Source organism: Grampus griseus, assembly GCF_964374135.1.
Source record: "Grampus griseus genome assembly, chromosome: 16".
Lineage (NCBI taxonomy): Eukaryota > Metazoa > Chordata > Mammalia > Artiodactyla > Delphinidae > Grampus > Grampus griseus.
Genome location: NC_139010.1, coordinates 33,007,361 through 33,033,066, shown reverse-complemented (window position 1 = coordinate 33,033,066; position 25,706 = coordinate 33,007,361). Strand labels below are relative to the sequence as shown.

Sequence of the window (25,706 nt, the reverse complement as noted above, 5' to 3'; positions counted from 1 at the left end):
TCAGTAGTTGTGGCGCACAGGTTTAGTTGCTCCGCAGCATGTGGGATCTTCCCAGACCAGGGCTTGAACCCGTGTCCCCTGCATCGGCAGGAGGATTCTTAGCCACTGCACCATCAGGGAGGCCCCAGACTCAGAATTCTTGAGGTCTTGCCTTGGCTGCTTTGTTTGCCATTTCATACCTGGCTCCAGTGCAGGGCCTGGCACAGAGAAGGTGCTCGATGTAGTCATATCAGAATGAATCCTAGGTGTGCCCATCTCTCCTGCTCCCTGAGCTCCCCTCATCAAAGAGGTTCTGCAGGCGCTGAGAATCCTGCTTGCCCTCCGGTGGGTTCTGTGCCAGGCTCAGGTGCCCAGAGATGTAGATGTAGATTACCATCCTTCATCAGGGTTGTGTGGGGGTTTTTGGGGGGTTGTTTTGTTTTTTTGTATGTGTGTGTGTGTTTTAGCACTTGTTAAGAAGTAGCACTGTAACCGTGAGTAGTTATACAGCAATCACTTGGCAGTTTAATGTTTCAACCCTGGAAGTGAACAGGGAATGAATGACACGATATGACAAAGCCCATTTCCCACAGAGGGTCCAGAGGGAGGTGACATCAGATGGGGAGGCACTTGGAGGCGGGTATCGAGGAAGGGGAGTTGGGAGTTTGGTCTGAGAGGTGGTGGTGGATGGAGGGGTGGGGGAATGAGAGGCGAATGGGAGAAACAGCAGTGGGTGGCTGGGGTGAAAGGCTTGGAAATTGAAACTTCAGGAGAAATTTTGGCCTGGGACAAATTCCCCAGAGCAGATGTGACCCAGGCACAGTGTAAGAAGCAGTGACACAATAGCCAAGATATGGAAGCAACCGAAGTGTCCACCAATGGAAGAATAAATAGAGAAGATGTGTCGTAGATGTACGGTGGAATACCACTCATGAGCAAGGAGGAAATCCTTCCGTTTGCAACAACATGGATGAACCTGGAGGGCATTGTGCTGAGTGAGGTAAGTCGGGGAAAGACACACACCGTATGACGTCACTTACGTGAGGGATCTACAAAAGCCAAACTCACAGAAACGAGTAGAATGGTGGTTACCAGGGGCTCAAGGGGGTGGGAGGGTGAGTGGATGGGGGAGTGGGGAAATGTTGGTTAAAGGGTACACACTTCCAGTTTAAAGATAAGTTCTGGGGATCTAATGTATAGCATGGTGATTATAACTAATAGCACTGTATTATATACTTAAAAAGATCTAAGAGAGTAGATCTTAAATGTTCCCACCACAAAACAGAAATGGTAACTATGTGACATGTTGGAGGTGTGCGCTAGTGCACTGGTGGTAATCATTGTGCAGTGTATCAAGTGTATCAAATCAGCACTTTGCACACCTTAAACTTATACAATGTTATACGTCAATTATATCTCAATAAGTCTGTGGGGAAAAAAAATTGAGACAGACACCTGGTTCCTGGGCTCTGAGGTCTACTGCCTTGGCATCTTCATGAAAGAGGTTTTGGAGAAATAAGGAAGAGGGGCTGTGTTCTGAGTTCAGTTCGTATCAGCCCTAGATGCAAAAAAATGTGGGTAGGAAAATAATTCATTGGAAGAGGAAACCAACCAGGGGGAACAGGGGAGTTTACAACCCCCAAAATCTGTGTCAAAGGTGGCATTAGACGTCCCCTTACAATATGGGAGGTTACAGCAGACCCATTTGATGTGACTGTCACAGGACAGTGTGAGACTCAAAAGGCATAAGGGAAATAATTCGCTAAATCTGATGTCATAAAAGAAATTCTTGTGCATTAGGTGAAAAAACCCACAACGATAAAACATAACTGACAAATGGAAAATATTTACAATGTCAAATTTAATGAACCACAGATCAATAAGAAAGCAGCCCAAACCCCAGAAGTAAATGGACAAAGTATAAGGACAGGAATAAACATGTAATTAAAGAAATGGAAGAAACCACAAGAAATGAAAGTTGCTCGAAGGCGCACATTTCAAGGAATAACTTTTAAAAAATGCTATATTGTATTTTGGCGAACAAATGGCTGGGGGGGAAATGTTCTTAAAATCCAGGGCTGGCAAAGATGTAAGGAAATGTGCGTTTCCAAATACGGTCGGTGTGACTTGTTACAAACTTTCTGGAGGGTACTTCGTTCTTTTTTCTTGAAATTTAAATGCCATGTTTGTCAGGTTTGAGCCTTGGGTCAGAGGTGCCGTCAAGATAGGGAGGGAGAGCTTTGCTCCCAGACCTGTGGGTCAGGTGGCCACACCCTGTCCTGAGGACGGCAGGAGGGCAAGGTCGGTTTGGGCTGACCGGATCAGGGTGGTCGGGGGGAGGGGGGACTCTCAGGAAGCCCACGTCTGCTCTTGGCCTCCTAAGAGCAGGACTCCCCCCCTTGCTGCCAAGGCTGAGGGGGCTACCTCTAGGGGGTTTTGTGGAGCCCCCAAAAGATGGCCCTGGGACACGGGGGCTGGGAGGAGCCCTCGTCCTGCACAAGCCAAGGCTGCAGCTGCTGAGGCGACCATGGCAGCCTAAGAGGACCATTCAGATCCCCAGGTTACAGAGGACGAAACTGAGGCTCAGGCGGGTGAGGCCACTTCTGAGGATCCCCACTCAGTAAAGGGCAGACCCCGTCCCCGGGCAGGATGGGAACCACGGTGTGGCGGCATGATTCCCCTTCCCTTCGTTGGGAGAAGTGGCTGGATCGTGTCCTCACCCAGCACTGGGCCTCGTCCTGCTGCTCTGGAGGGGTGTGAGGACCCTCGGAGCTGTGCATGTTCTCCAGCAGGAGGGGCAGCCCCTAGGGGAGGAGTAGGAGACCGCTTCCCCTCAGTCCTGGACCCACCCCTCACCTCCAGGGGCCCTGACCCCAACCACTGTGCTCACCTCCCTCCTCCCGACAGGAGGTTGGATGGCTTGTTCTAGTCTCAACTCTGGGCTGAGGGATCCCGTAAGAGTCCCAGGGGGAGCACCTGGCCAGGCTGACCCTGCCCCCTCCCCATCACCTCCTCCAGGGCTGCTCCAACCTCCCAAGAGGCACTGTGGGACCATCCATCTCCCCGCACAGAACTCTGAAAGGCAGCTCTGAACATTCTCCCTTTAAAAAAAAAGAAAAAAAGAGAAAGAAGGAAGGAAGACAGAAAGAAAAGGATGGAAGGGAAGAAAGGAAAGAAAAGGAATATCACCTTGTAATTAGCTCTGATTTTGGCATCAAAGCATCCCGAGGTTATGAGTTCTCAGATATTTCATTTGTTTTGACCTCATTTCTATTTCTCTGCTTTCCTTGTGTTTCATTTTCCATTTCTAACTTTCTGAGCTGCATGTAGGCTCAGCTGCTTCTAGATCCAAAATTTACCCCAGAGGCAGTTCTAAAATTTCCACATGGTTGTTTTTGCTTGAATTTTTTCACTTGTTCCTAGTTTCACTGACAGGCAATTACAGAAAATAATCTCTGTTATTTGTACTTTTCAAAAATTTTTGAGGTTTTTGTTGTATAACAGTCCAAAATGGTGACTTCTAATGTTATGTGGTCACCTGATGTTATTAGCATATAGATTTGCATTTATTTTCATTTGTTGAATATTTAAATTTATATAACACGTATTTCTATTTTAAATTATGTAATTTGTAATTCAGATACTCCTGTGGACAGTAATTTTAAGCTTTCCTTAGGGAAAGCCACAGACAAGAGAGAACAAAAATGTGTGAATACTCAGGAATGGCAAACGGTGGTTTCCTCCCTCCCTCCCTCCCTCCCTCCTGCCGTCCAAGACTTGCATGGATCATGGAGCACTGTGCCGCGGGCCCTGGGGACATGGGCCGGGGAACCCAGGGGTTACATGTGGGAACGTGCTCACAGCATGAGCAGTGAGAGGAAGGGCTCACCAGACAGAGGGGACAGTGCGGGCAGAGGATGGGAGATGGGTCCTCGGAGACCACAGAAGCAAGGCTTCAGCAGAAGGCAGGAGGGTTGAGAGTGTGTGCCTTTATTGTTGCTGTCCTTCCCTGCCCCCCTGTAGTGCTGGTCTGCCCGGGTTACCAGGCACAGGTGTGTCCCCTGGTCTCCTCCCTGTTGTGGCCCAGCAGACCATTGAGGGTGGGGGCCCTTCATCAGCCTGGGGAACTAGGGAGGACTTAGCCTCCCATGAAGCTGTTATAGCGGCAAACCTAGGAGATGCTGCAGAGTTTCATGGCAGGAGAACCTTCCGTATGATATGAGGCCAAGTCTAACTCTCCCTGGGTCTCAGTGGGAGATGCTGGAGGGTGCTGTGGTAGGTGTCCTGATAATAGTTCTCTTGTTTCTGATGGACTCGTTCAACCAGTGGCAGACATTCTTTACAGGGAGCTGAGAAGCATGCCAGTAGCAGTTCAGCACTAATTCTAGGAAGATGTAAAGCCCTCATCAAGTTTTGTCCTGGAATAGAAGACCAAAGCCTAGAAATGTCAGATGTCCTGGACGTGTCCAAAATGGATCTGGAGCTACAAAGAATGATTCAGAGATCTTGGAACATCCCAGTGCAGGGGGCCCGGATTCGATCCCTGGTCAGGGAACTAAATCCCACATGCCACAACTAAAGATCCCGCCTGCCACAGCTAAGACCCAGCACAGCCAAACAAATAATTAATTAATTAATATTTTTTAAAAAAACACACAAAGCTCTTGGAACAAAGCTGGAAAGATCCGTTTCTTCTTCTCAAAACAGGATTCTGTCCCTTGAACTGAAAACTCATGTTCATTGAAGGCTGAAAGAAACAACATCACCTCCAGACAGGAGGTGCAGGCCCAAGACAAAGAATATCGGAAAGAGCGATTACACCAGAGTTTCCAGCAGGGAGATCAGGATGGCGGAGTAGGAGGACACCGAGCTCACCTCCCCCCACGAACGCATCTGTAATACATGTGGAGCAGCTCTCACTGAAAACTAACAGGACTTGCAGAAAGCCTCTTCCCCAGTCAAGGCTGTAAAGAAAGGTCCACATGGAGTTGGGCAGAAGGGAGGAGGGATCAGGTCAGGAGCTGTGCCCCTAGCAGGGGACACAGAAGAGGAGGAGGACTGCATGGGCTTGGAGATCCTCCCTGGGGAGTGAGGGGTTTGAGCGACACATTGGACGCCCCAGCTCTGGGGTCTGATGCGGGGAAGACGAGTACCCTTAGCTGGTTTGAAAAGCCGTGGGACTTAGTGGAGGGCTGTAAGAGACCTAGACACCACCCTTGAAGAGCGCACACATACTCGTGCTTAGTCCTGGGAACAAGGCAGAGGAAGCAGATGGAAACCTCCCCCGGGCTGTGGCCAGTTTCATGCGTACCCCAGCCCACAGCGGGAGCCTGCCCAGCCACTCTTGGCTCTGGTGCAGCTGTCCCCCAGGGCAAAGGCTGCCATTGCTAAGGAGAGAGCACACTTGGTGAGGGGATGAAGATGGCTTGAACCTGGCCCTGCCTCCAATAGGGTGAGGGCTCCTGTAGGTGGCGAGCGTGCAGAGACAGCAGGTCAGCAACGACTGGGGCTCTGACGGGCTTGCTGGAACTGTCCCAGAGCGTACTGCAGCCCACAGCAGGCACCTTCTCCAGCCTGTCTTGCTCCAGTGCTGGAACCAGCTTGGACCTCACCCTCAGGGCTTCTGCGCCAGCACCTGGGACCCTGACCATGCCCCCAATAGGGACTGACGGCCACTGAGCAGAGGAGATACCCCTGCTCACAGCTGGCTCCAGCTCTAGCCCCTCCATCTCCAGCCCTACCCCCCACCGAGGCGGTAGCTGCCAGCACACCCTGAGGGAAGATGTGACCCATGCTCACTTCCACCAGAGCCACTGGGCACACGCAAACTGCTTAGGAGCACTCTCACACAAGGACACACCTTCAAGACGGGGGTAGGTTACTAACTTTCACCTAATTTTATAGAGACGTTTAAACAGAATGAGAAGACAGAGGAATTTGTTTCAAACAAAATAACAAGAAAAAAAATGCTGGAGAAACAGAGAGATTTACCAGATAAAGAGTTAAAAGCATTAGTAATAAGAATGCTAACTAAACTAGGGAAAAGAATAGATGAACACAGTGAGAATTTTAACAGAAAATATAAAAAAGAACCAGTCAGAGAAGAATACAATAACTGAAATGAAAAACAGAAGGAATTACCAGCAAACTAGGTGATACAGCAGACTAGGCGATACAGAAGAATGCATAAACAATCTGGAAGATAGAATAATGGAAGTCAACCAATAAGAACAAGAAAAAGAAATTTTCTAAAAAGGAGGATTGTTTAAGGGGACCTTAGGGACAACATCAAGTGTACTAACGTTCACATTATGGGAGTCCCAGAAGGAGAAGAGAGAGTGAAAGGGGTAGAAAATGTACTTGATGAAATTATGGCTGAAAATTTCCCAAAGCTGAAGAAGGAAACAGATTTCCAGGTACAGAAAGCACAGAGGGTCTCCAACAAGATGAACCCAAACAGACCCACACCAAGGTATATCAAGATAATTAAAATGGCGAAAGTTAAAGAGAATTTTAAGGGCAGCAAGAGAAAAAAAAAGATTCACATACAAGGGAACCCTCATCAGGCAATTTTTCTGCAGAAACTTCACAGACCAGAAGGGAGCTCTTACAACTCAATATAAAAAAACCCGAACAACCCAATAAAAAAAATGGACAAGACCTGAGTAGACATTTTTCCAAAGAACACATACAGGTGGCCGACATTCACATGAAAAGATGCTCAACATCACTAAGCATCAGGAGATGAAAATCACAACCACAATGAGATATCACCTTGAACCTGTCATAATGGCTGTGATCAAAAAGAGAATAAATAAGGAGTTCCTTGGTAGTCCAGTGGTTAGTCCAGTGGTTTCACTGCCATGGCCCGGGTTTAACCCCTGGTCCGGGAACTAAGATCTCGCAAGCTGCACAGCATGACTGAAAAAAAAAAAAAAGCCACAGAGAGAGAGAATAAATAATAAATGTTGGTGAAGATGTGGAGAAAAGGGAACCCTAGTACATATACCATTTGTGGGAATGTACATTGGTATAGCCACTGTGGAAAACAGTATGGAGGTTCCTCAAAAAATTAAAAATAGAACTACCATATGATTCAGCAATCCCACTCCTGGGTACTTATCTGAAGAAAACAAAAACACTAATTCAAAAAGATATATGCATCCTAATATTCATAGCTGCATTATTTACAGCAGCTAAGATAAGGGGCAAACAAAGTGTCCATCAACAGAGGAATGGAAAAGAAGATTTGGGACGTATTTACAATGGAATATTATTCAGCCATTAAAAAGGATGGAATTTTGCCATTTACAACAACATGAATGGACCTGGAGAGTATTATGCTTAGTGAAATAAATCAAACAGAGAAAGACAAATACTGTATGTTGTCACTGATATTTGAAATCTAAAAAACAAAACTAATGAATATAACAAAAAGGAAACAGACTTACAGATACAGAGAATAAACTAGCGGTTTATTTATAGTAGAGAGAGGAGCGGGGAGGGGCAAGATAGGGGCAGGATTAAGAGGTAAAGCACTATCTTTAATATAAATTGGTGACAAGGGAATATTGTACAGCACAGGGAATACAGCCAATATTTTATAATAACTTTAAATGGAGTATAGTCTATAAAAATATTGAATCACTGTTGTATACCTGAAGATAACATAATGTTACAGATCAACTATAGTTTAATTAAAAAAAAAACAAACAGAGCTTCTAGACTTGGGTCACACATCTGATGATCCAGATGGAGCACTTATCAGGGAGCACATGCTACCCGAGCCCTGGGCCCTTGTTTTTCTCCCCCACTTTTTCCCTCCGTGGCTGCCAGGTGTTCCCTGCCCCTCCTCTTCCTCCACGCTGTCCAGTGAATCCACATGTGGAGTTCATGGTGGGAGGATGTTCTCTTCCACCCCTTCCTCCAGGAAGCCCAGGCGGGGCCCTGAGCTGGCTTCTCACCAAGGGGTCTTTGTCCTCCCTGTCGTCCTCCCTCAGGGGCTGGGTCTTCCCTGAACACGCTCATCCAGAACGTGCAAATGAGTTACCTCCTAGCTTCATGACCAAATCCCAAATCACCCCAAGGCCCACTATAATAGCTCACCTTTGTCCAAATGTAATTTTGAATTATCTATATTTGTTTTTAGTTTAAAGAACTCTTTGTACATAAGTTTTTTACTTTTTCTCAGATTGTATCTCAATAGAATTATAAACAAACTTCTGGATAGTATTTAGTAAGTAGTGGGGTTTTTTTTTTTTTTTTTCTTTGCGGTACGCGGGCCTCTCGCTGTTGTGGCCTCTCCCGTCGCGGAGCACAGGCTCCGGACGCGCAGGCTCAGCGGCCATGGCTCACGGGCCTAGCCGCTCTGCGGCATGTGGGATCTTCCCGGACCGGGGCACGAACCTGCGTCCCCTGCATCGGCAGGCGGACTCTCAACCACTGCGCCACCAGGGAAGCCCAGTAGTGGGTTTTTAAATGATTCTCTTCATATTTTAATTTCTAGAAAATATAACGGGTTAAATTTAAGTTGATGACACAATTCACTATTTCTTAAACAACTATTCTCTGGGAGGAGTTCAACCACCAGAGACATTGGAAATATCAGAACACCTTCTCTCTGCCGATGGCTTCTGTGTTGCTGGGTAATAAGAGAACAGTGGGGATGATGTCATGGTCTCTGTAGTTGATCAAAGAATGGCTGGGCTGTGCTGATTGTGTGGGGAGCAGGTGTGTGGAATGAGGGGCCCAGGGGGCTCCTGGTGTTCTGGGCCCAGTAGAGCTGCTGCCCTCTGGTTGTCAGGGCCCCTGGCCAGGGCTGGACTGAACTCAGTTACTCAGGGCTGCAGAAGGTGGGTACAGGCTGGGATTCTCAGCTCTGTTCCACCTCTCCAGGGCATCTGGGTCTTTTCAGCTAGAGCAAAGAGCCTGCTCCAGTGGCACCACCGGCTGTGCAGTGCACCTGCTGAGGGCCTTGGGGGCAGCCTGTACCAAGCTCTGGGCCAGCAGCCTTGGGGCCGAAGGCTGGGGTATAAGTTGCTGAGCTCAGTCTAGCTGAGCCAGGATCAAGCATGTCCAGGGGTGGACGTGGATTCTAGGCAAAGAGCAAGGCTGGAGCTTCTGGAGCTTCTGACGTGGATTCTAGGCAAAGAGCAAGGCTGGAGCTACAGTAAGCCGTCCTGGCACCTGAGGCTTGGATGAGGTCCACGTTGCCAGAGTGACAGTCCAGGAGGAGCCCATCCAGGGCCTGAGCCATGGCTATGGGCAAAGAATGCACTGTATCTTCAGGGAAGCCATGCCTAAGATGCTGTGGGATCAGACGGAAAGACATTTAAACCAGGCTCTAGAACCTGCAGGCTGGACCACTTCTAGTAAGTTATGGGAACCTCACTGAGACTCAGTTTCCTTCTCTGCTCTAAGCAGGTAAAGATGGACCCTGTCTTCCAGTGAGCCTTGGAGGGATATGGTATATGTAAATGTACCTAGCAGGTGTTCAGGAATGGACACTGGTTTATATCAGCCTTCTCCGGGGCACAGCACTGAGTCAGCCTCTGTGGACAAACAAGGATGGGACGATTAGCAAGAAGAGCCCTGACAAAGGGAGGCCCACAAGGGTGAAGACTCTGTATCAGACTAGGTCAGGAGGAAGCGGGGAATAATCCTCATGGATGCAGCCAGGGGAGTCAGAGGATTAAGTCAGGGCCTATCACAGCACCTGATACAAAGTAGCCCCCCGTGAAGGTGGAATCAATGAACCTGGAGGGTGATGTGCGATGTTTGTCTGCACATCCTCGCCTTTGACTGCAGTTTTTCATTCAGCCACCAGAGGGCAGAGCTGACCCATACATTCCTCGTGGGATCGAGGCCAGGCTCCCTCTCCTGAGTTCTATTGGGGATGATAAGCCTCAGAACGCAGGGAGCACCGTTCCTCTCTGTAGGTACGGAAGCCATTCACAGCCCCTGAGAGGTCAGAACCCTTTTCTCATCATTCCCTCTCTCTGGAACAAAAAAGTCCAGTTGAGGCAAATGTTCCTGCGCCAGTCTGATCAGATTTCTCAGGACTTTGGTGTGCCTGTGCCCCCCTCTCATCCCAGGGAGTACCCCCTTCTTTCTCCTTTGTTAGGGGTGTACTGTTCTGGGGGTGGGGAAGGATTATGCACATGAGAGACTGACCCTCAGGTTCTTCAGGAAACCAGGGGGGACACAGATGCCAGCCAACATTTGTGTCTGCTCTCAAGTGGAACTTAGAAGGGAATGGGAATTCCTGATCAAGGACACTGAAGCCCCGGGCCCAGGCGCCATCCCCCACCCTGCAGCGAGCCAGGCCTCAGGGGCACAGCTGGGAAACGCGGGCTTCCTGAGTGAGGATTCTCCCCAGGGTCATGAGAGTCTGAGGCACAGGCAGCAGCATTTGTGGCACTGTGTCCTACCACTCCCTGGCCTTTTGTGACATGTACCAGCCTGGGTCTCCTTCTCCCCGTGGACCCCTCTATTCCTCCCATGTGTCTCTCCCAATCTGGCTAACTCTCCTTGGTTCTTCGGGGTGGACCTCAAGCTGTGTGCAACCCTCTGCTGGTCTCTCAGTTCCCTCTGCATTCGCAGGGTGTGCTTGCGTCCTTGTGGGTCTCTGTGATGAGTCACCTGCTCCCTTCCCTGGTTCATGTTTATCCGAGACACTCATCCTCAGGTTACCCTTCCACACTTCACAGGCAGAGGCTCTTTCTCCTCCAGCTTCAATATCCCTGTTGCTCCTCGGACCAGGCTGGATGCTGGGTCAGGATCTCATGCAGATTCCGTGTTTGTCCTATGGATGTCTGCAGGGCTGTGTACAGACAAGCCACGGCAGTGGGCACAGCCCCAGGACAGTACCGCTGGGTTGCTGGGACAAGGCTTTGTGGTGGAAGCAGATGTGGCTGGTGGCCAGTGGCCCTGCAGTGGTCACCTGCCATAGTTGCACTCCTGAAGGCCCTGCCTCTCTGAATGTCCCTGCAGGCCTGGCTCCTGACCTGGGGCAGTGTGGGGTCCATGGCCCAGCATGTGCCCTCTGGTCTTGAGTTGGGGCACAGCCATGTAGCTTAGGAGAGTCCCAGCTCTGGCACATGGTGGGGCTGTGCTCGCTTTGCAGAGGGCTGAGTTCCTCTGGCTCGGGTCATATATGAAGCACAAATTCAGTTTTTTATATTTATACTCACAGTCATAATTTTTATATTAACACCATCTCCCAGTAAACCAAGATGTGTTTGGTTGAAGCTGTTTTAAATACATGTTGACTGGAAGCTGGAGTCTTATTTGTTCCTAGTCAGTTTCTCCCGGGTCAGTGAGTAACAACTCCAGCACCCACCCAACAGATCCTCTGCTACAAGGGGCCTGGAAAGCAGGAACCACACACCAGGGGTAGTTTCGGAAGAAGACCCTAGAGTTAGGAGTGATGCAGATGCCAGGGAAGCCCTGCCTGCCCCCGCAGAGGGCGGGCATTGGACGGGTGCCTGAGGAGCTGGTCCCTTCACCTCTACAGAGGTGGGACACTCCGGCAAGGATCAGATTTTCCCCACACCAGTCACCCTGCCAGGAGCTCTACCTGAACTGTCATCTTTCATCATCTCTTCAGCCCAACGAGGTGGAGCAGCCTGTGGTCTGGCTGCCCTTCAGGATGCCCTGAGGGAGCAGGGTGGGCGGTGCTGAGACCTCCTTCTCGGCCCCATTCTTGAGCTGAAAACTCCAGAGAATGCCCTCTCTTCTTGAACATTCAGGTCTTTTAGAAAATGAAACCCAGACCATAGCCAGTCTTAGGCCCACAACTTGGCCTGAGGGGACATCGCTCTGACATCCCAGATCACTGGGACAAGCGTTGCAGGCCTAAATGCCGAGAGGCTTTGGTCCCTTCTGAAATGTTTTCAAAAGTCTAGAATGAATGTGTTGAGATATTGTTGCTGTAATCTGAGGTTAATTAAATATAGGAGGTCTCACAGAAGGGCACTGCACACGAGAGAGTAGAACACATCCAGGCTGTAGGACCAGGAAGAAGGAGCCTCTTTAGAGAGCTCTGTGGACACGCCCACAGCTGACGCCACGGTGTTCCGGGGCCTGGCTCCTGGGTGAGCCAGGAGGGGGCCGAGGCTGTCACGGGAGGGTCACGTGGGTGTCAGGATGTGGGCTCAGGTGTCCTCTGAGGACAGTGGAGGCACCGGATGAATGCAGTGAATGTGGGGGAGGAATGGGGAGATCCATAATGGGAAAAGTCCCTTCAGTTCCAGTGAAAACACGAGGCTGGGATCAGACCAGAAGCTGGTTGTTCCATGAAGCAGGGCGAAAAGAATCCCATGTTGTCCTGAGCCTGGAATTCCTCCCAGGGGAACAGCTGTGACTGCGTAGAGCACATGCTAATGTACCTGTTTGATTCTGAAGACCAGGGCCTCCTTGATCCCGTGATGCACTGGAGTTAAGCTAAAGTGTTGTCCATGAAGAAGCTTGCAGGCCATTGAGAGTTCTCTCCTGTCGCAGTGTAGGTGGCAGACGGTTTCTCTAGCTCCCTCCGGCTGGGATCCAGGCGCAGCCCATCTTGCACCTTTCCTGGGGAGAACCCCAGCCTGCTTGCTGCCAACCCCTCCCTGCCCCTGCTGTCTGCCTGTCCCGTCCTGTCCCACCGGCTGCTCTCAGCTTTGTCTCCACCAGGCAGCCTCATGTAAACAACCACCAGGGCCTGAGCCCTGGCTGGTGCCTCCTCTCTGGGCTTTGCACGTGTTTGCAAGGCATCTAGAGCCCACTGCCCCAGAGAAATGGACACTTAGGCTCTGTGAGAAGCCTGTGCACTTGGTCAACATCCCTGCTTTGATGGACACTCATCCCCAGGAAGCCTGGTCGGGAGCTGCAGCCACACCTGGTCCCTTCCTTTGCTCTGTCCTACTGGGTCTTACCTTGCCGTCCTCCCTCCCAATGTAGCCATGGAAACTCCTCAGGAGAGTCATTCTAGTCCAGGTGGAGGCAGGGATAAAGCAAATCCTGGGCTTTCTCACCCCCAGCTCCTGGATGTTCCCTGCCGCTTCAGGAGAGCTGGGGTTTGTTTTAAATACCAGCCCCATTTGTAACCCATACACTCCACACTTCAGCCCCTGCTCAAAAGCCACACAGAGGTCAGGAAGACTTTTCATCCGTATCTGAGCCAAAAATCAGCAACTTTGACAATGTGGGCCCAACAATGTGGGCCCAGACTAAACCCATAAGATGACAGCAAGCCAGAGGAGGTCTCTCCTGCCTCACCCAGAGCCTCTGCTTGACGGTACCTGCAGGTAGGTTTGCCAGATAAAATATAAGATGCCCAACGACACCTGAACTTCAGATCAACAATGAATAATTTTTTAGTATAAGTACGTCCCAAATGTTGCATACTTACAGTAAAAAATTCTTTGTTCCCTTGTGCCCTGTTGGTGGGATTATAAACTGGTAAATGGGTCTAGCCACTATGGGTAACAGTATGGAGGTCCCTCAAAAATTTAAAAACAGAACTACTATATGATCCAGCCGTCCCAGTTTTGGGTATATATCCAAAGGAAATGAAAACAGGTTTTCAAGGAGATATCTTCACTCCCAGGTTTATTGCAGCATTATTCACAAGGATGGAAACAACTTAAGTGTCCACTGATACATGAATGGATAAAGATGTGGTGTATACATACAACGGAATATTATTCACCCACGAAAAAAAGGAAATCCTGTCATTTGCAGCAACATGGATAGTCCTTGAGGACATTATGCTAAGTGAGATAAGTCAGACAGAGAAAGACAAATATTGTATGACATCCACCCTTTGTTGTGTGTGGCAGAAAAGGCAGTCAGAACACTCCAGACAAGAGAAGAATCATGCTCAGAGGAAGAGCGCCGTGGAAAGCACCCCTCAGTTCTGTGAACTTGGGGCACCCTCTTAGAAGCTGGAGAAGGAGAGTGGTGGGACACAGGATGAAGAAGGAGGTAAGGCCAGGTAAATAATTAATTAGTCATTGTATTAGAATTTTTATGACATACTTTAATATATTGGCATTAAGCCATGTGAGTGACTTAAGTTAAACAGGTGACTTAAAAGATTAAATAAAATACCCCATGATACTCTTTCATGTTTTTAAGTAAAAATAATATCTGAACCAGTGTTAATTTCTTGATTTTGATGGTTATATTGGAAAACATCTTCATATGGAATATAAACTAATATACTAGGGTGATGGAGTGTCATGTTTGCAACCTACTCTCATAGGTTCAGAAAAAAATTTGTAGTACACCTGCCTCTTTCTTGTAGGTTTGTTATTACTTCAAAATAAGAATTTCAAAGAACCCCAGAAAACCATGGCTCAGGAAGTTATATAACCTGACCTAGGCCACTGGGATAACAAGTGGCAGCTCCAAAGTGCAGCTCAGGTGTGTCTGACTCCTTAGTCCACACCCTTCCCCACCAGCCATGGCCCGGACCTCCAGGCTGCCTCCCCCCAGACCCTTTAAAATCTGCCCAAGAAGACCCCTGCTCCCATTCCTTCACCTGCAGAACCGCATTGCCTCCAAGCCGAGTTGTGGTCCTTAAGCTGGAGCTGCTCCCCAGTTGCCCCAACCCTGCGCTGGCCCTGCCTCCCCATCCTGTGCCTGACAGGGTCGCAGGGCACGTGACAGGCGGCAGCAGGGCAGCTGAAAGCACTCAGGGCTCCAGCGAGGCTCTGACAGGCTCCCTGCTCCTGGGAAAGGGATTCCATTAGCTGAGCTCCCACTCTCCCTGAGGATCTCAAGATTTTTCAGACCACTCACAGGTAAGCATGGCGATTTCTTCCTGTCTCTGTTCCCCATCGTTACCATCCCTACGTTAGAGATTCCCTCCTCATCAAGTGGCTTGAAGAGGGAATCTTATCAATTAAGGCTTCACGTGTCATTCCACTACTTAAAGAAACCACCACTGCAGGTCGTCAGACATCACCAAGGCCGAGACAGAAACTGCTGTCCTCCTGTGACCTTCCAGCCCCCGCCCTGCTTCCCCACCTCTGAGCCTGCCGGGGCGGAGGGCTGGGGAACCCGCCCAGGGTTCACCTGTACCGGTGAACCATGCTCCGTCAACTCAGCTGCAGGCCCCGGAAGCAAGAGCTGGGGGCTCAGTGGGGAGCCACGCCCCATGACAGACAGTTTGTTCCAGCTCACCCTGACCACCCTTTGGCTTCAGACGTGACCTCTGCACACTCTGGAGCCCTATGGACACTTCCAAGAGCCAAAGAGGCTCTGGAGCTGGAATGGCCCCAGGAGGAAGCCCTGTATGTCACTGACCTGCCTCTTTGCTCCCCTGGGAAAAGAGTCCAGCCCTGGTATGTTCTCTCCAGCTGGCGGGCTTTTGGGGGATCGTGATTCTGGGGCTGCGAACGTATCACGAGCCAGGACCGGGAGGCCAAGGCCCAGGAGGGAGAGGGCTCCCTTTGCCACGTGGCTCCATCGGTTCCCGTATAAGCGCTCTCGTTCTTCACTGCTTTGGGGAAAGTGGGTGGAGGGAGAGTGGGTGGCCTCCGGTCCGTGGGAATTTTCCCTTCTTACCAATCTGGAGTTTCTCTTTAGTGGGTTTCCTAAGTGGCCCTCCAGCTGAGTGCCCTGTGGGGAAAAGTACTGGGTAAACAAGATGACAGCTTCCTGCCTGGCTGTCCTGGAGTAGAGGCCCTTGTGGCAGGCCCCTCCCTGGGGTGGAGAGGAAGCCTGGTAGCCTACGGTCAGTATAAATGTTGCTGTCCACCTCGCCACCTGGAGGCAGATCGGGAGGCAGAGAGCCACATAGGCTCTGTTCGTGTGGGTGAGTTTAGCCCCATCCCTTGGGTCTTTCCCAGGGTTGCAGCAGCATGAAGCAGCCCAGCAGCCACAGGCTTCACTATGGGTCAGGCAGGGAAGGAGGGGCCCTCCCTGGGTACCACTGGGACTTGTTCCACAGAACCCTAACTATGGGTACAGGAAGGTGGGCTTGCGAATATCCTCATACTTCACTGTGCGCCTGGGCCGGGCCCATTGGCCCCAGGGATTCAGCAGGGCCTGCAGGGTGGAGGCAGGGGGAGAAACAGCCTGCCAAAGAGAAAGCGTCCCGAGAAAGCAGGGAGGAGGGGACTCCCTATCACTGACCACTGTGGGGGGGGCCAAGACGTGGGCCCTGGTCATCTCTGCTCATCCTCAGGATCACGATCCCTTAGAACTCAAGAGGAACGGGTAGCTGAGAGGATGAGGGACAGATGGAGCGAGTGGATGTTGACCACATCCTTCCTCCCAACAGCCTGGGAGGGACAGGCCAGGATTGCCTCCAGGACAGAAGTTTCAGCTGAAGCCAAGAGAGGTGAAGTGAGTTCCCCACGGTCACACAGCGAGGAGCAGAGACTCCATTAGAACCGAGGTCCTCTGACTCTCCAGAGCTCTTTACCACTGCTCACCTGCCCAGGTACCACTCCACCTCCAGCCAGAGGGATGGGGCATGAGACCATGTTAGATACCAGATGATGCTGGGAGTTTCCAAGGATAGTATGGGTCTTTCCAGAGCTCCTGTCCGTACCTGCCCTGGCCCTCAGGCTCCATCATGTGCCTGAATCTTGACAAAGCACAGCAAGGGGAGACCTTGGCAAATGCTTCGGGTGGGCCACAGCCTTTCCCTTCCACAGAAGGAGCCGCTGGAGCAGGCACCATGCTGCTGTGCTCTTTGACCCTCACCCTCATCTGGATGGTGGTTTCTGGCCTTGAGTACAACATGAAGGAAGTTTGTCTTGGAAGCCCTGGCACCCCTGGTACTCCTGGATCCCATGGCCTGCCAGGAAGAGATGGGAGAGATGGCATCAAAGGAGACCCTGGACCTCCAGGTACTGAGTGGGAGCTGAGGGACAGTGACCTGTTTTCAGGGGGACTTGCTGTCCAGGGTTCTGGGCTGCGTTCAAGGGTCAGGTGGATGGTGGGAGTTTCCGGGGACCCATAGACTGGAGCAGCCCTGGAGGGTCTACCCTCAAGGTGCCCGTGGAGTGACAGGTGAGTCAGCCTGGCTGATAAGGGAGGTCCAGTCCCATCAGCCCCAACCCACTGTGGATGATAGATAGCATACATCCTTGTCCCCCTCTCTCTGCAGGCCCCATGGGCCCCCCTGGAGGAATGCCAGGCCCCCCTGGGCGTGATGGGATGATTGGAGCCCCTGGCCTCACTGGAGAGCGTGGAGAAAAGGGAGAGCCTGGTGAGAGGGGTCCTCCAGGTGAGCAGGATGTGGCCAGTGGACAGAAGCAACTGGACACCGTGCCCATGTGGTCAGTTACTTGAGGGATGAAGGGGAGCAGACAAAACCACGGAAGTCCCCAAAGGGTATATGTTTCAACCTAGATAAGAGAATATGAGGTTGAGAAATCAGAGGGGTCTGGGCCGTGGGCCACAGCGCAGGGACTGGTGGGTAGTGGAAGTGTTCCACGCATCACAACAGCTGATGGGGAGACACAGGGCGTCAGGTGTGGGAACTGGGACAGCACTGCGAGGAGGCGAGGCACTTCCTAGTGCTGAGGCATAGGGGCATTCTGAGGGCGCAGGGGCTTATGTGGACCAAGGACCAGACAGATGATATCACTGGGAACCCCGCATGTCCAGGGCAACTCTGCAGCTCTGAGCAGTAATCAAGGTCCATCAGGAGAGTCAGAGAGAACCACATTTGCTCTTGTGGTTGGAAGGTGGGGAAGGGGGCCCTGCCCAGAAACTAGAAAACCCCGCAGAAGTGGACAGACAGAGCCATGAAAGGATATGGCAGGAAAGAAGAGCAGAGAGGGGGCTGAGCAAGTGCGAGGCTGCATTAAAGGACAAGTGTGTAGGGAGTAGGAAACACACTCCAACCTCGGGGACCCTTATGACCTGGGGCCTGGGCAGTGGCTCTAGACAAGTGAAGGGCAGAATGGCAGGCTTGCAGCTGGCCTCACACCTGCTTGGCACAAGTGGGGGTTTTTGTTGGCCTGCCCCTCTTCTTGCTGGGGATCTCTCTACAGGGCTTCCACCTTATCTAGACGAGGAGCTCCAGAGCACACTCCTTGAGATCAACCATCAAATGCTGAAGATGATGCGTGGTAAGGGGATCCCTTGGGGCCCTCTAAGGGTAGGGGGTTCCCATAAGTTCTCCTCGTTCTCAGCATCAGGCTCCAGACTCTAGAGACTTGACAAACAAGTGTGGACATGGAGGTCCTTGTTCAGATGTTCCTGAACGGCTCAGAGGAGACCGAGGTAGATGTGGATTCTCTCCCTATGTCCTGGGGAAGCAATGTTCCTGGCTGTACTGCTTTCTATTGAATCCCAGGAAATTGCACAGTTTCAGGCACATAATAGACGGTCAATAAGTAATTGTTAAATGGGTGAATGGATAATTAAATGATGGGAGCATGGAGGGGAATCCAGAAAGACTAGGATTGGAAGAGGGAGGGAAGAAGGAGAGAGAGGAAGAGGTGAAGAGATTGCAAAGCGCATAAAGGCAGAGAGCATAAAGGGAAGGAAAAGGACTTGGAAACAAAGAGGCCTGTGGCCTGACCCGGATTCCTCTGCTGTCAGTCCTCAGTCTGCAGGGGTCCATGCTGGCAGTGGGAGAGAAGGTCTTCGCCACCAGTGGGCAGTCGCTCAATTTTGATGCCACTAGAGAGTCGTGTGCCAGAGCAGGTGGACGCATTGCTACCCCAAGGAGTCTAGAGGAGAATGAGGCCATTGCAAACATCGTGAAGAAGCACAATACTTATGCTTACCTGGGCCTGACTGAGGGTCCCACTGCTGGAAACTTCCACTACCTGGATGGAAACCCTGTGGATTACACCAACTGGTACCCAGGGGAGCCCGGGGGTTGGGGCAAAGAGAAGTGTGTGGAGATGTACACAGATGGCCAGTGGAATGACAAGAACTGCCTGCAGTCCCGACTGGCCATCTGTGAGTTTTGAGCAGGCACCACGGCCACAGGATGGAGAGGGTCCTGCCTTGCCTTTCAGCCCACGTCCTGGGGAATCCACCTGGTCTATGAGGTGCTGTAACACCTTTGTAGCTATAAGAGTTGGAGGTATCTTAGCCACGGCACTCCCCGCTGGGCCCTGACTCCTCCCCCTTGATTACTAATCAGTCTGACTCCCCCCGGAGCCCCTTCTCAGCTTTGCACTCTAGACAGCCACTCTAACTTCGCCCTTTGGCAAGAGAGGGAGGCTTCTTTCTTCCTCTTCTTGTCCAACTCCTTCATTTATAGATGGCAACAGTGAAGTCCTGGGATGGAGGTTCCCTCCAAAAGCACACACAGGGTGCCTGCTTCCTGGCCCCTCTACTCTTTCTTTGCAGCCCACTGCCTGCCCAGCCTTATCAAGATTTAGCAGTGCCGCTCAAGCATAATGAGAGATGGGTGGACTTCTGGGAAATTCCAAATGTGTGGAGCTAAGGATACATTCGGGATTATCTGGCAGCCTGAGGTCTGTGGGGCACATCTGCTCAGGCTCTCCATGAGGTCAGAGGGCCGGGTGGTGCCCCAGCATGGTGGAGGCCAACCCACCCCTAGTGATTGGCATGTATTATCCACTCCCTTGACTCTGGGGGTACCAACTCAACTCCCTGACCTAAAAGCAGCCAGCCTATGCCTCTAGGGAAGATCTCACTCCCACCTCAGGCATTACCCAAGTAACTTCCTGCTGATGAACACATCCCCACCACTTCAGACCTCAGTGAAGTGTTTATTGAGCATATACTATATACCAAGCACCTTGACAAGCACTTCTAAGACATCTTATAAACTATGATTTAATCTTCACACAGTGCCATGGAACGAGCATTATTTTCCCCATTTTTTATACAAGAACACTGAAACTTAAAGAAGTTAAATGTTTTGAGTTTTGTTACACGGAGCAAGTGACAGAGGCTGTTTTCAAACCCATCTACCTGAACCTGAAGCTTATGCTCATCACCACCCCATCCTCTCACCGAGCAGAGATGATTCAAGTGTAATAAATCATGAATATGTTAACATGAGTTTCCATTGCTTTGGTTTCAAGAAATATTTCTGTGATTTTAGAAATCAAGTTAACTCTGGCTCTGAGGCCCCACTTACCTGAAAAGTGGAAAGTTCAATCTCAGGTTAAGCTTTCTTTGTTGGGTGGAAGGGGCAACCTGCTCCTACCCTCAGGTTGTATGGGCAGATGGGGGGTTACAGAAATGTCTGGAGGAACAGAGGAGCATTAGTGTTGATGGCTGGCATCCAGATAGCTCCTGATCTAAGTCTACATGTTCCATTTGAGGGTGGTGATATCATGCCTTCCGTTCCCCACTCAGCCCCCTGGATGTTTGCCATGGCCCAACAGTGGTGGCATTCAGGGCTCTGTGAGCCACCTCAGTCTCAGGACTGCATGGAAAGGGACCATGGCCCCCATGTCCCAAGGCTGTGTGGGAATTGGATCATGTCTCTACTTGCTTGAGGAGGTGACCATATCTATGTCCCATCTCCAGAAAGGTCCCCACTTCTCCCACCTTCACGTAATGCCCTCCCTCACTGCATATACTTCTTTTTCGGGACAAGAGGAAGTTCTGGATCACAATCCACAAAACCAGATGGGAACGAGCAGAACTATTTCTCATTCTTTCATGAATGTCAATTTTTAATCTGGTCACCCTGCCACATGAGCTTAGGGCCCAGCACACAAATTATTGAGCCTTCCCCAAAATTCAAAAAAGTACGGAGAAACATATTTCCCGTATTTTACGGAGGAACAGTCTAAGTCTCTGAAAATCGTTGTCTTCTCATTTCTTGTTAGGTTTATTTTTACTTCCTTTATGGTGTTATTTGCAATTGTTATTATATTATTTTTATCACATTTTAAATTAATTATTGCTGGTTTATAAGAAAACTATTGATTTATTTTTGGTTGATTGTATGTCCAGCCATCATTTTGGATTCTCACTTTCCCTCTAATATTTCTAATAATTGATTCTCACATTTTATAAATATATGCTTATATTTACAAATGACAGAAATTTTGCCTGTTCCTCATGATATTTATATTTCTTGTATATCATTCTTATCTTTTTGTAGGGGCCAGGAGACCCTATATATTGTTGAAGACACTCAGTGATGAATGTTATCTTTAGGGGCGCATTGAATGTATCATGAGAACATTTCCAGTATTTCAGCATGGAGTTGCTTGTTTTAGGTTTCTGATGCCTTTTATCAAGGCAAAGTTCCCTCTTTTTCATAGTTTGCTGAGATTCATTTTCATCATGAATGTGTACTGAGCTTTATCGGGTGATTTCTTTGGCATTTCCTTTAAGCTGTTAACATCAAAAGGGTGTCAAGTGTGAGTTGAGTCATTTCTTGTTCCTGGGTACTGGCATCTAGAGCCCACAGGTGAGAGTAAAAGGGTCATCTTTTAATGAGTCCAGGGGGTTCCAGGGACCCCACCATGGAACCTGCAAGGTGAGGGCCATTCAACGTGAGTGGTTTAGTAATTCGCGTTCTGTTGGTCAGTATAAGGAAGACTAAAGAGGCGAAAGCAAGCTGACCTTCCATGGGTGACATCTGTACTCTCACAATGGAATTTATCCCTTCCTCTCCTCTCCCTGTGGCATGGGGGAGGGGACTGTCCTATCCTCCTCCTAATCTTTGCAAATAGGGATGCCCGAATTACTTTGCCTTCCTTCCCTCATTAAGTCACCTAAGGCAGGAATCTCCTGTTCTAAAATTGCTGAAGAGCTGAACCAGCAGAGGGCCTGATCTTGCTGAGGCATGGGGAGATGGAGAAGGGGGAGAATAGAACTGTTAGCAGGTGTGTTCTGGGGCAATGTGGATTTCCACCACTTGGATGGAATTTCCCAGGGGCTGCCAATGTCGATGTCATGGAAGCTAGCCAGAGTTTAAGCCCTACTCACGAGCAGATTGCTTCTTGGAACACAGGGACTTGAAGAGCAAGAGACTATGAAGTGACGTGTTCACTGATGTCATGTTGAGGGTAGGGAGCAGGCAGCTGGAGGCTTTTACAGAGCCCCTTATCTGAAGGACCAGCTCCTGGGAGGAGCTGTCATTTATAATCAGTCATACAGAGGGACCCAACAACCAGTTAGGATGGGCCGAGAAGCAGCAGTGTTCCCACTGATATATGGTGCCTCCTGTGAGCAGGTATTGCCACCCTGGGCACCATCACTCTCTCTACCAACCATACATGCAAAAAAAAAAATAAATAAATAAGAGAGGAGGCACTGTCCACCCTTCACTTCAAGAAGCCGCCACTCTATGGCCAGGGTGGTGATGAATCAGAGATAAAACAGATTTTAGTGACAAAACTAAGGGACAATAATCATTTGGACTATATTTTAACTCAACCCTAGAAAGTTTGTATTCCAAGGGAAGAATAGGTATGAAGAATTTTGAGAGCATGTATTAGTTTCGAGAAAAGGGTGAGCTTCAAGCCTCAAGATTGTACATATCTGCATTAAGATTCTTAAACTTGTTATATATTAAATTAGTGAGTTAACTGGACTATGTTTTGATGTTGAACCATCTTTGCATTCCTGGGATACCCTACTTGGTCTAATGGCTGATACTCTCATCACACTTACCACGTACCAGGTATTATACTTCCATTAACTCATATAATCCTCATTAACCCTATTATGTAGACGTTATTATTACGCCCAATTTACAGATGAGAATATTGAGGCACGTAGAGATTAAAGTGATTTTCCAAAGATCATGCAGCCAGTTCATGGCAGAAGTGGGCTATGAATACAGGAAGTCAGATTCCAGGGACTGTGCTATTAACCATGGATGCATGGCTGGACTTTAATTTAAACTCTTTTTTTACTTCAAGCTTTCAGGGGAGTTCCTGTTCGCTCCACATCATTTCATTATTCTGATATTAGCGGCTACTGGGGACATATTCTTCCCACATTTAAAGCTGCTGCTCCCTTAGTGTCCGCTCACGGTCACATGGCCAAGGCAAATATCAAAGGGGTTGGGGTGTTTACTCCACATACTCCAGTGGGAGGCATTGCAAAGTACCATGGCAAAGGGCATGGATATATATTTCTATGAAAAGAAAATGTGGAAATCAGGAGAGTAATTCAAACCACCAGGGTTATGTGTGCCAAATTTGTTTACTTTTGCAAAGAACGAGCGTTTCTGAAATTTTATTAATAGCTCTATAGTTATTTCCTTATTGTAGTTCGAGTTTCACTGTTTAATTTTTATTTATTCCTTATTTATTTATTATTCCTTCTTTATTCCTTATTTATACTGTCTTTTTAAAAATTAAATTTATTTATTTATTTTTGGCTGTGTTTGGTCTTCGTTGCCTTGAGAGGGCTTTCTCTAGTTGTGGCGAGCGGGGGCTACTCTTCCTTGTGGTGCGCGGGTTTCTCATTGTCGTGGCTTCTCTTGTTGCAGAGCACAGGCTCTAGGCACGCGGGATTCAGTAGCTGTGGTGCGCGGGCTTCAGTACTTGTGGCTCATGGGCTCTACAGCGCAGGTAGTTGTGGTGCACGGGCTTAGTTGTTCTGCTGCATGTGGGATCTTCCTGGGCCAGGGATCGAACCCCCGTCCCCTGCATTGGCAGGCAGATTCTTAACCACTGCGCCACCAGGGAAGCCCTATACTGTCTTTTTAAAACTATCAATTTATCTGTTGTCTAGAGTTGACAGCATTCCGAGGCCTAGTTTTGAGTCTTGTGTCAGTCAGATTTCACTCTACTTATTTTTCACTGTGTTCAGTAGTTTTTATAAGGTGAATTCTAATTTACCTGATCTTCATCTGAGAGAAGCCTGAGGTGCCTGGGTTAAGGGTAAGGTCCTCCATTGCTTTTACGTCCCCATGCTACACTAGATTGGGATGAGCTGGGACCCTTGAAAAACAATTTTTCATCTTGGCATGAAGGGAAAATTTTAATAATAATAATAATAGCAAAATAATACTAATAAGCATAAATTCAAACCCCAGATCTATGACAGGACAGACCCAATGGATACGCATCCTCGAGGGGGGGCTTTGTCCCACCAGAGTCAAGTATTTCTTATTGTCCCTTTGCCCGCAGTGCATATCCCTCCCTCCTCCCGTTCTATCCTCTTCCCTCCTTCTAAAGCCAGCTTTCCTCTAAGTCTGTAGGACACATAGGCTCCTGGTTGTATGTAAATCTCTCAGCTTCAGACTTCCACCTTTCTGGGAGGTCTGCTCATTTGCCGTAGGGTTTGAGACTTATTTGTCCTCTGAGCCTATGGGCCCTTCGGAGTTGTGTCAATGGCATCAGGAAACGCAGCCCTGGGGGGGGTCTTCTTTACAAGGGGCCCCTCTCCGTGCCTGGCAGCCTCCTTGATAAGAGGAACCTGGGGGGCTTGCTGAACAGGGCACAGTGACTTGAGTACACAAGGGCCGATGACTCTTGAGGGTCGAAAGCAGCAATCACAAGGCAGAGTCCAAGGGAAGCGGCCCTACCCCTGCTCCACCGCAGGAAAAAAGCAAACCTCTAGAGTTGTTTGGTGAGACTAAGTGTTTCAAAGAGTGGGTGTAAGTTTGGGGGAAGGCAGGAATCAAAAGTTATATCAGTGACTTGAAAAAGGCCACTTGATCAGCCTCTGGAGATAAGAACCAGACACTCCTGGAAACCCAGGCGTGGAGGAGCCGCAGACTGATCTGGTGTCTGCCCTGCTCAGCGTCTCTGCTTCCCTTCTCACTCTCTCAGTGGATCCTCCCCACGTGCCCAGCCCTGAGTTACACCCTGGAGACAAGGAGGGGAATCAAATGCAGCTCCTGCCCTAGAAAAGTATTAAAAGCACTGGGAGAGTGGGCACAGATGTTAGCTCTAGCTGGAGGCAAGTCAAGAGGGCCACTTGGAGGACACGATGCCGGAGGATTCCTTTGTTCCACAAATGTTTGAGCGTTGATTCCGTTTCCAGGCCCTCTTAGAGGTGGGGAAGCAAGATGCCTGTTGTCATGAAGTTCCTGTTCTAAAGGAGTGGGATGGTCAATAAATATGCAACCAAAGAAATAAGACAATTTTACATAGAGAAGAATTATAAGCAGATAACTAAAACAGAGAATTATAATTTTGTGATAGAATGGTTAGGGAAAGCCCTTTCTCCAGCAATAATATTTAAGATGAAATCTGAACGACAACAAGCAATTATGCAAAGATGGAGAGAAGTGTCCTAAGCTGGAAGAGCTAGTGCAAATGCCCATGTTCAGCTTTGAATTTGAGTTGTCTACAAACACTTCCTTTCCTTGTGCCTAGCGCTGCGACGCACCCAGACAGGGCAGCTGACGAATGTTCTGAATGACAAGGGAGGAATGAGGTGACTCAGTGTTGTAGGTGTTTAACCCCTTCCCTCCTGCTCCTAGTAAATTAAATATGAATGGAAGGGGGAACTAGGCAGAACAACTGATACACAGGTGTACGCCTGTACATGTGTGTCTGCATGAGCACGTGTTTGGTAGGATGTCTATGCATGTCCCTTCCAGAGACAAATATTTGGAAAGAACTGTCCTCTGGGATTCTGATCTATGATCTGGGAATCTGTGATTCTAGAGGATCAGATAGCAGAGCTATAGAGACAGATGCATGGGAGGGAGCAGTGGGAGGAGTCTGGGGTGTTGCAGTAGAGAGCTGCCCAGTGCTAAGCTGGAGACCCCACCAGCAGCCCTGGAGAACTGCCCAGGATACAGCGGTTCTAAGGATGGTTGTTTATTAATCTGGGGTTGAAGGCCAGTCCAGCACTGTCCCTGGTCA

General features: G+C 49.4%; 1 protein-coding gene across 2 annotated transcripts; it reads left to right on the top strand.

The window, feature by feature from the left end:
* Positions 1-15,687: 15,687 nt before the first annotated feature.
* On the top strand, positions 15,688-19,950 carry LOC309834666 (pulmonary surfactant-associated protein A-like). Of its 2 annotated transcripts, XM_082673694.1 has the most exons (6): positions 15,688-15,781; positions 16,250-16,411; positions 16,629-16,823; positions 17,084-17,203; positions 17,976-18,053; positions 18,529-19,950. In XM_082673694.1, exons 3-6 carry the CDS (start codon positions 16,652-16,654, stop codon positions 18,903-18,905), a joined length of 747 nt encoding a protein of 248 aa, XP_082529820.1. In that variant the 5' UTR covers positions 15,688-15,781; positions 16,250-16,411; positions 16,629-16,651; the 3' UTR covers positions 18,906-19,950. The 2 variants fall into 2 exon arrangements, with proteins under 2 accessions (XP_082529820.1, XP_082529821.1); XM_082673695.1 differs by lacking the exon at positions 16,250-16,411 and having other exon boundaries at positions 15,748-15,781.
* Positions 19,951-25,706: the final 5,756 nt, after the last annotated feature.

Bases quoted from the DNA above. Each gene is read 5' to 3' on its own strand.
- LOC309834666 (XM_082673694.1), top strand. From the start codon at position 16,652: ATGCTGCTGTGCTCTTTGACCCTCACCCTCATCTGGATGGTGGTTTCT. The intron at 16,824-17,083 runs GTACTGAGTGGG...CTCTCTCTGCAG, and splicing joins AGGAGACCCTGGACCTCCAG to GCCCCATGGGCCCCCCTGGA. The intron at 17,204-17,975 runs GTGAGCAGGATG...ATCTCTCTACAG, and splicing joins TGGTGAGAGGGGTCCTCCAG to GGCTTCCACCTTATCTAGAC.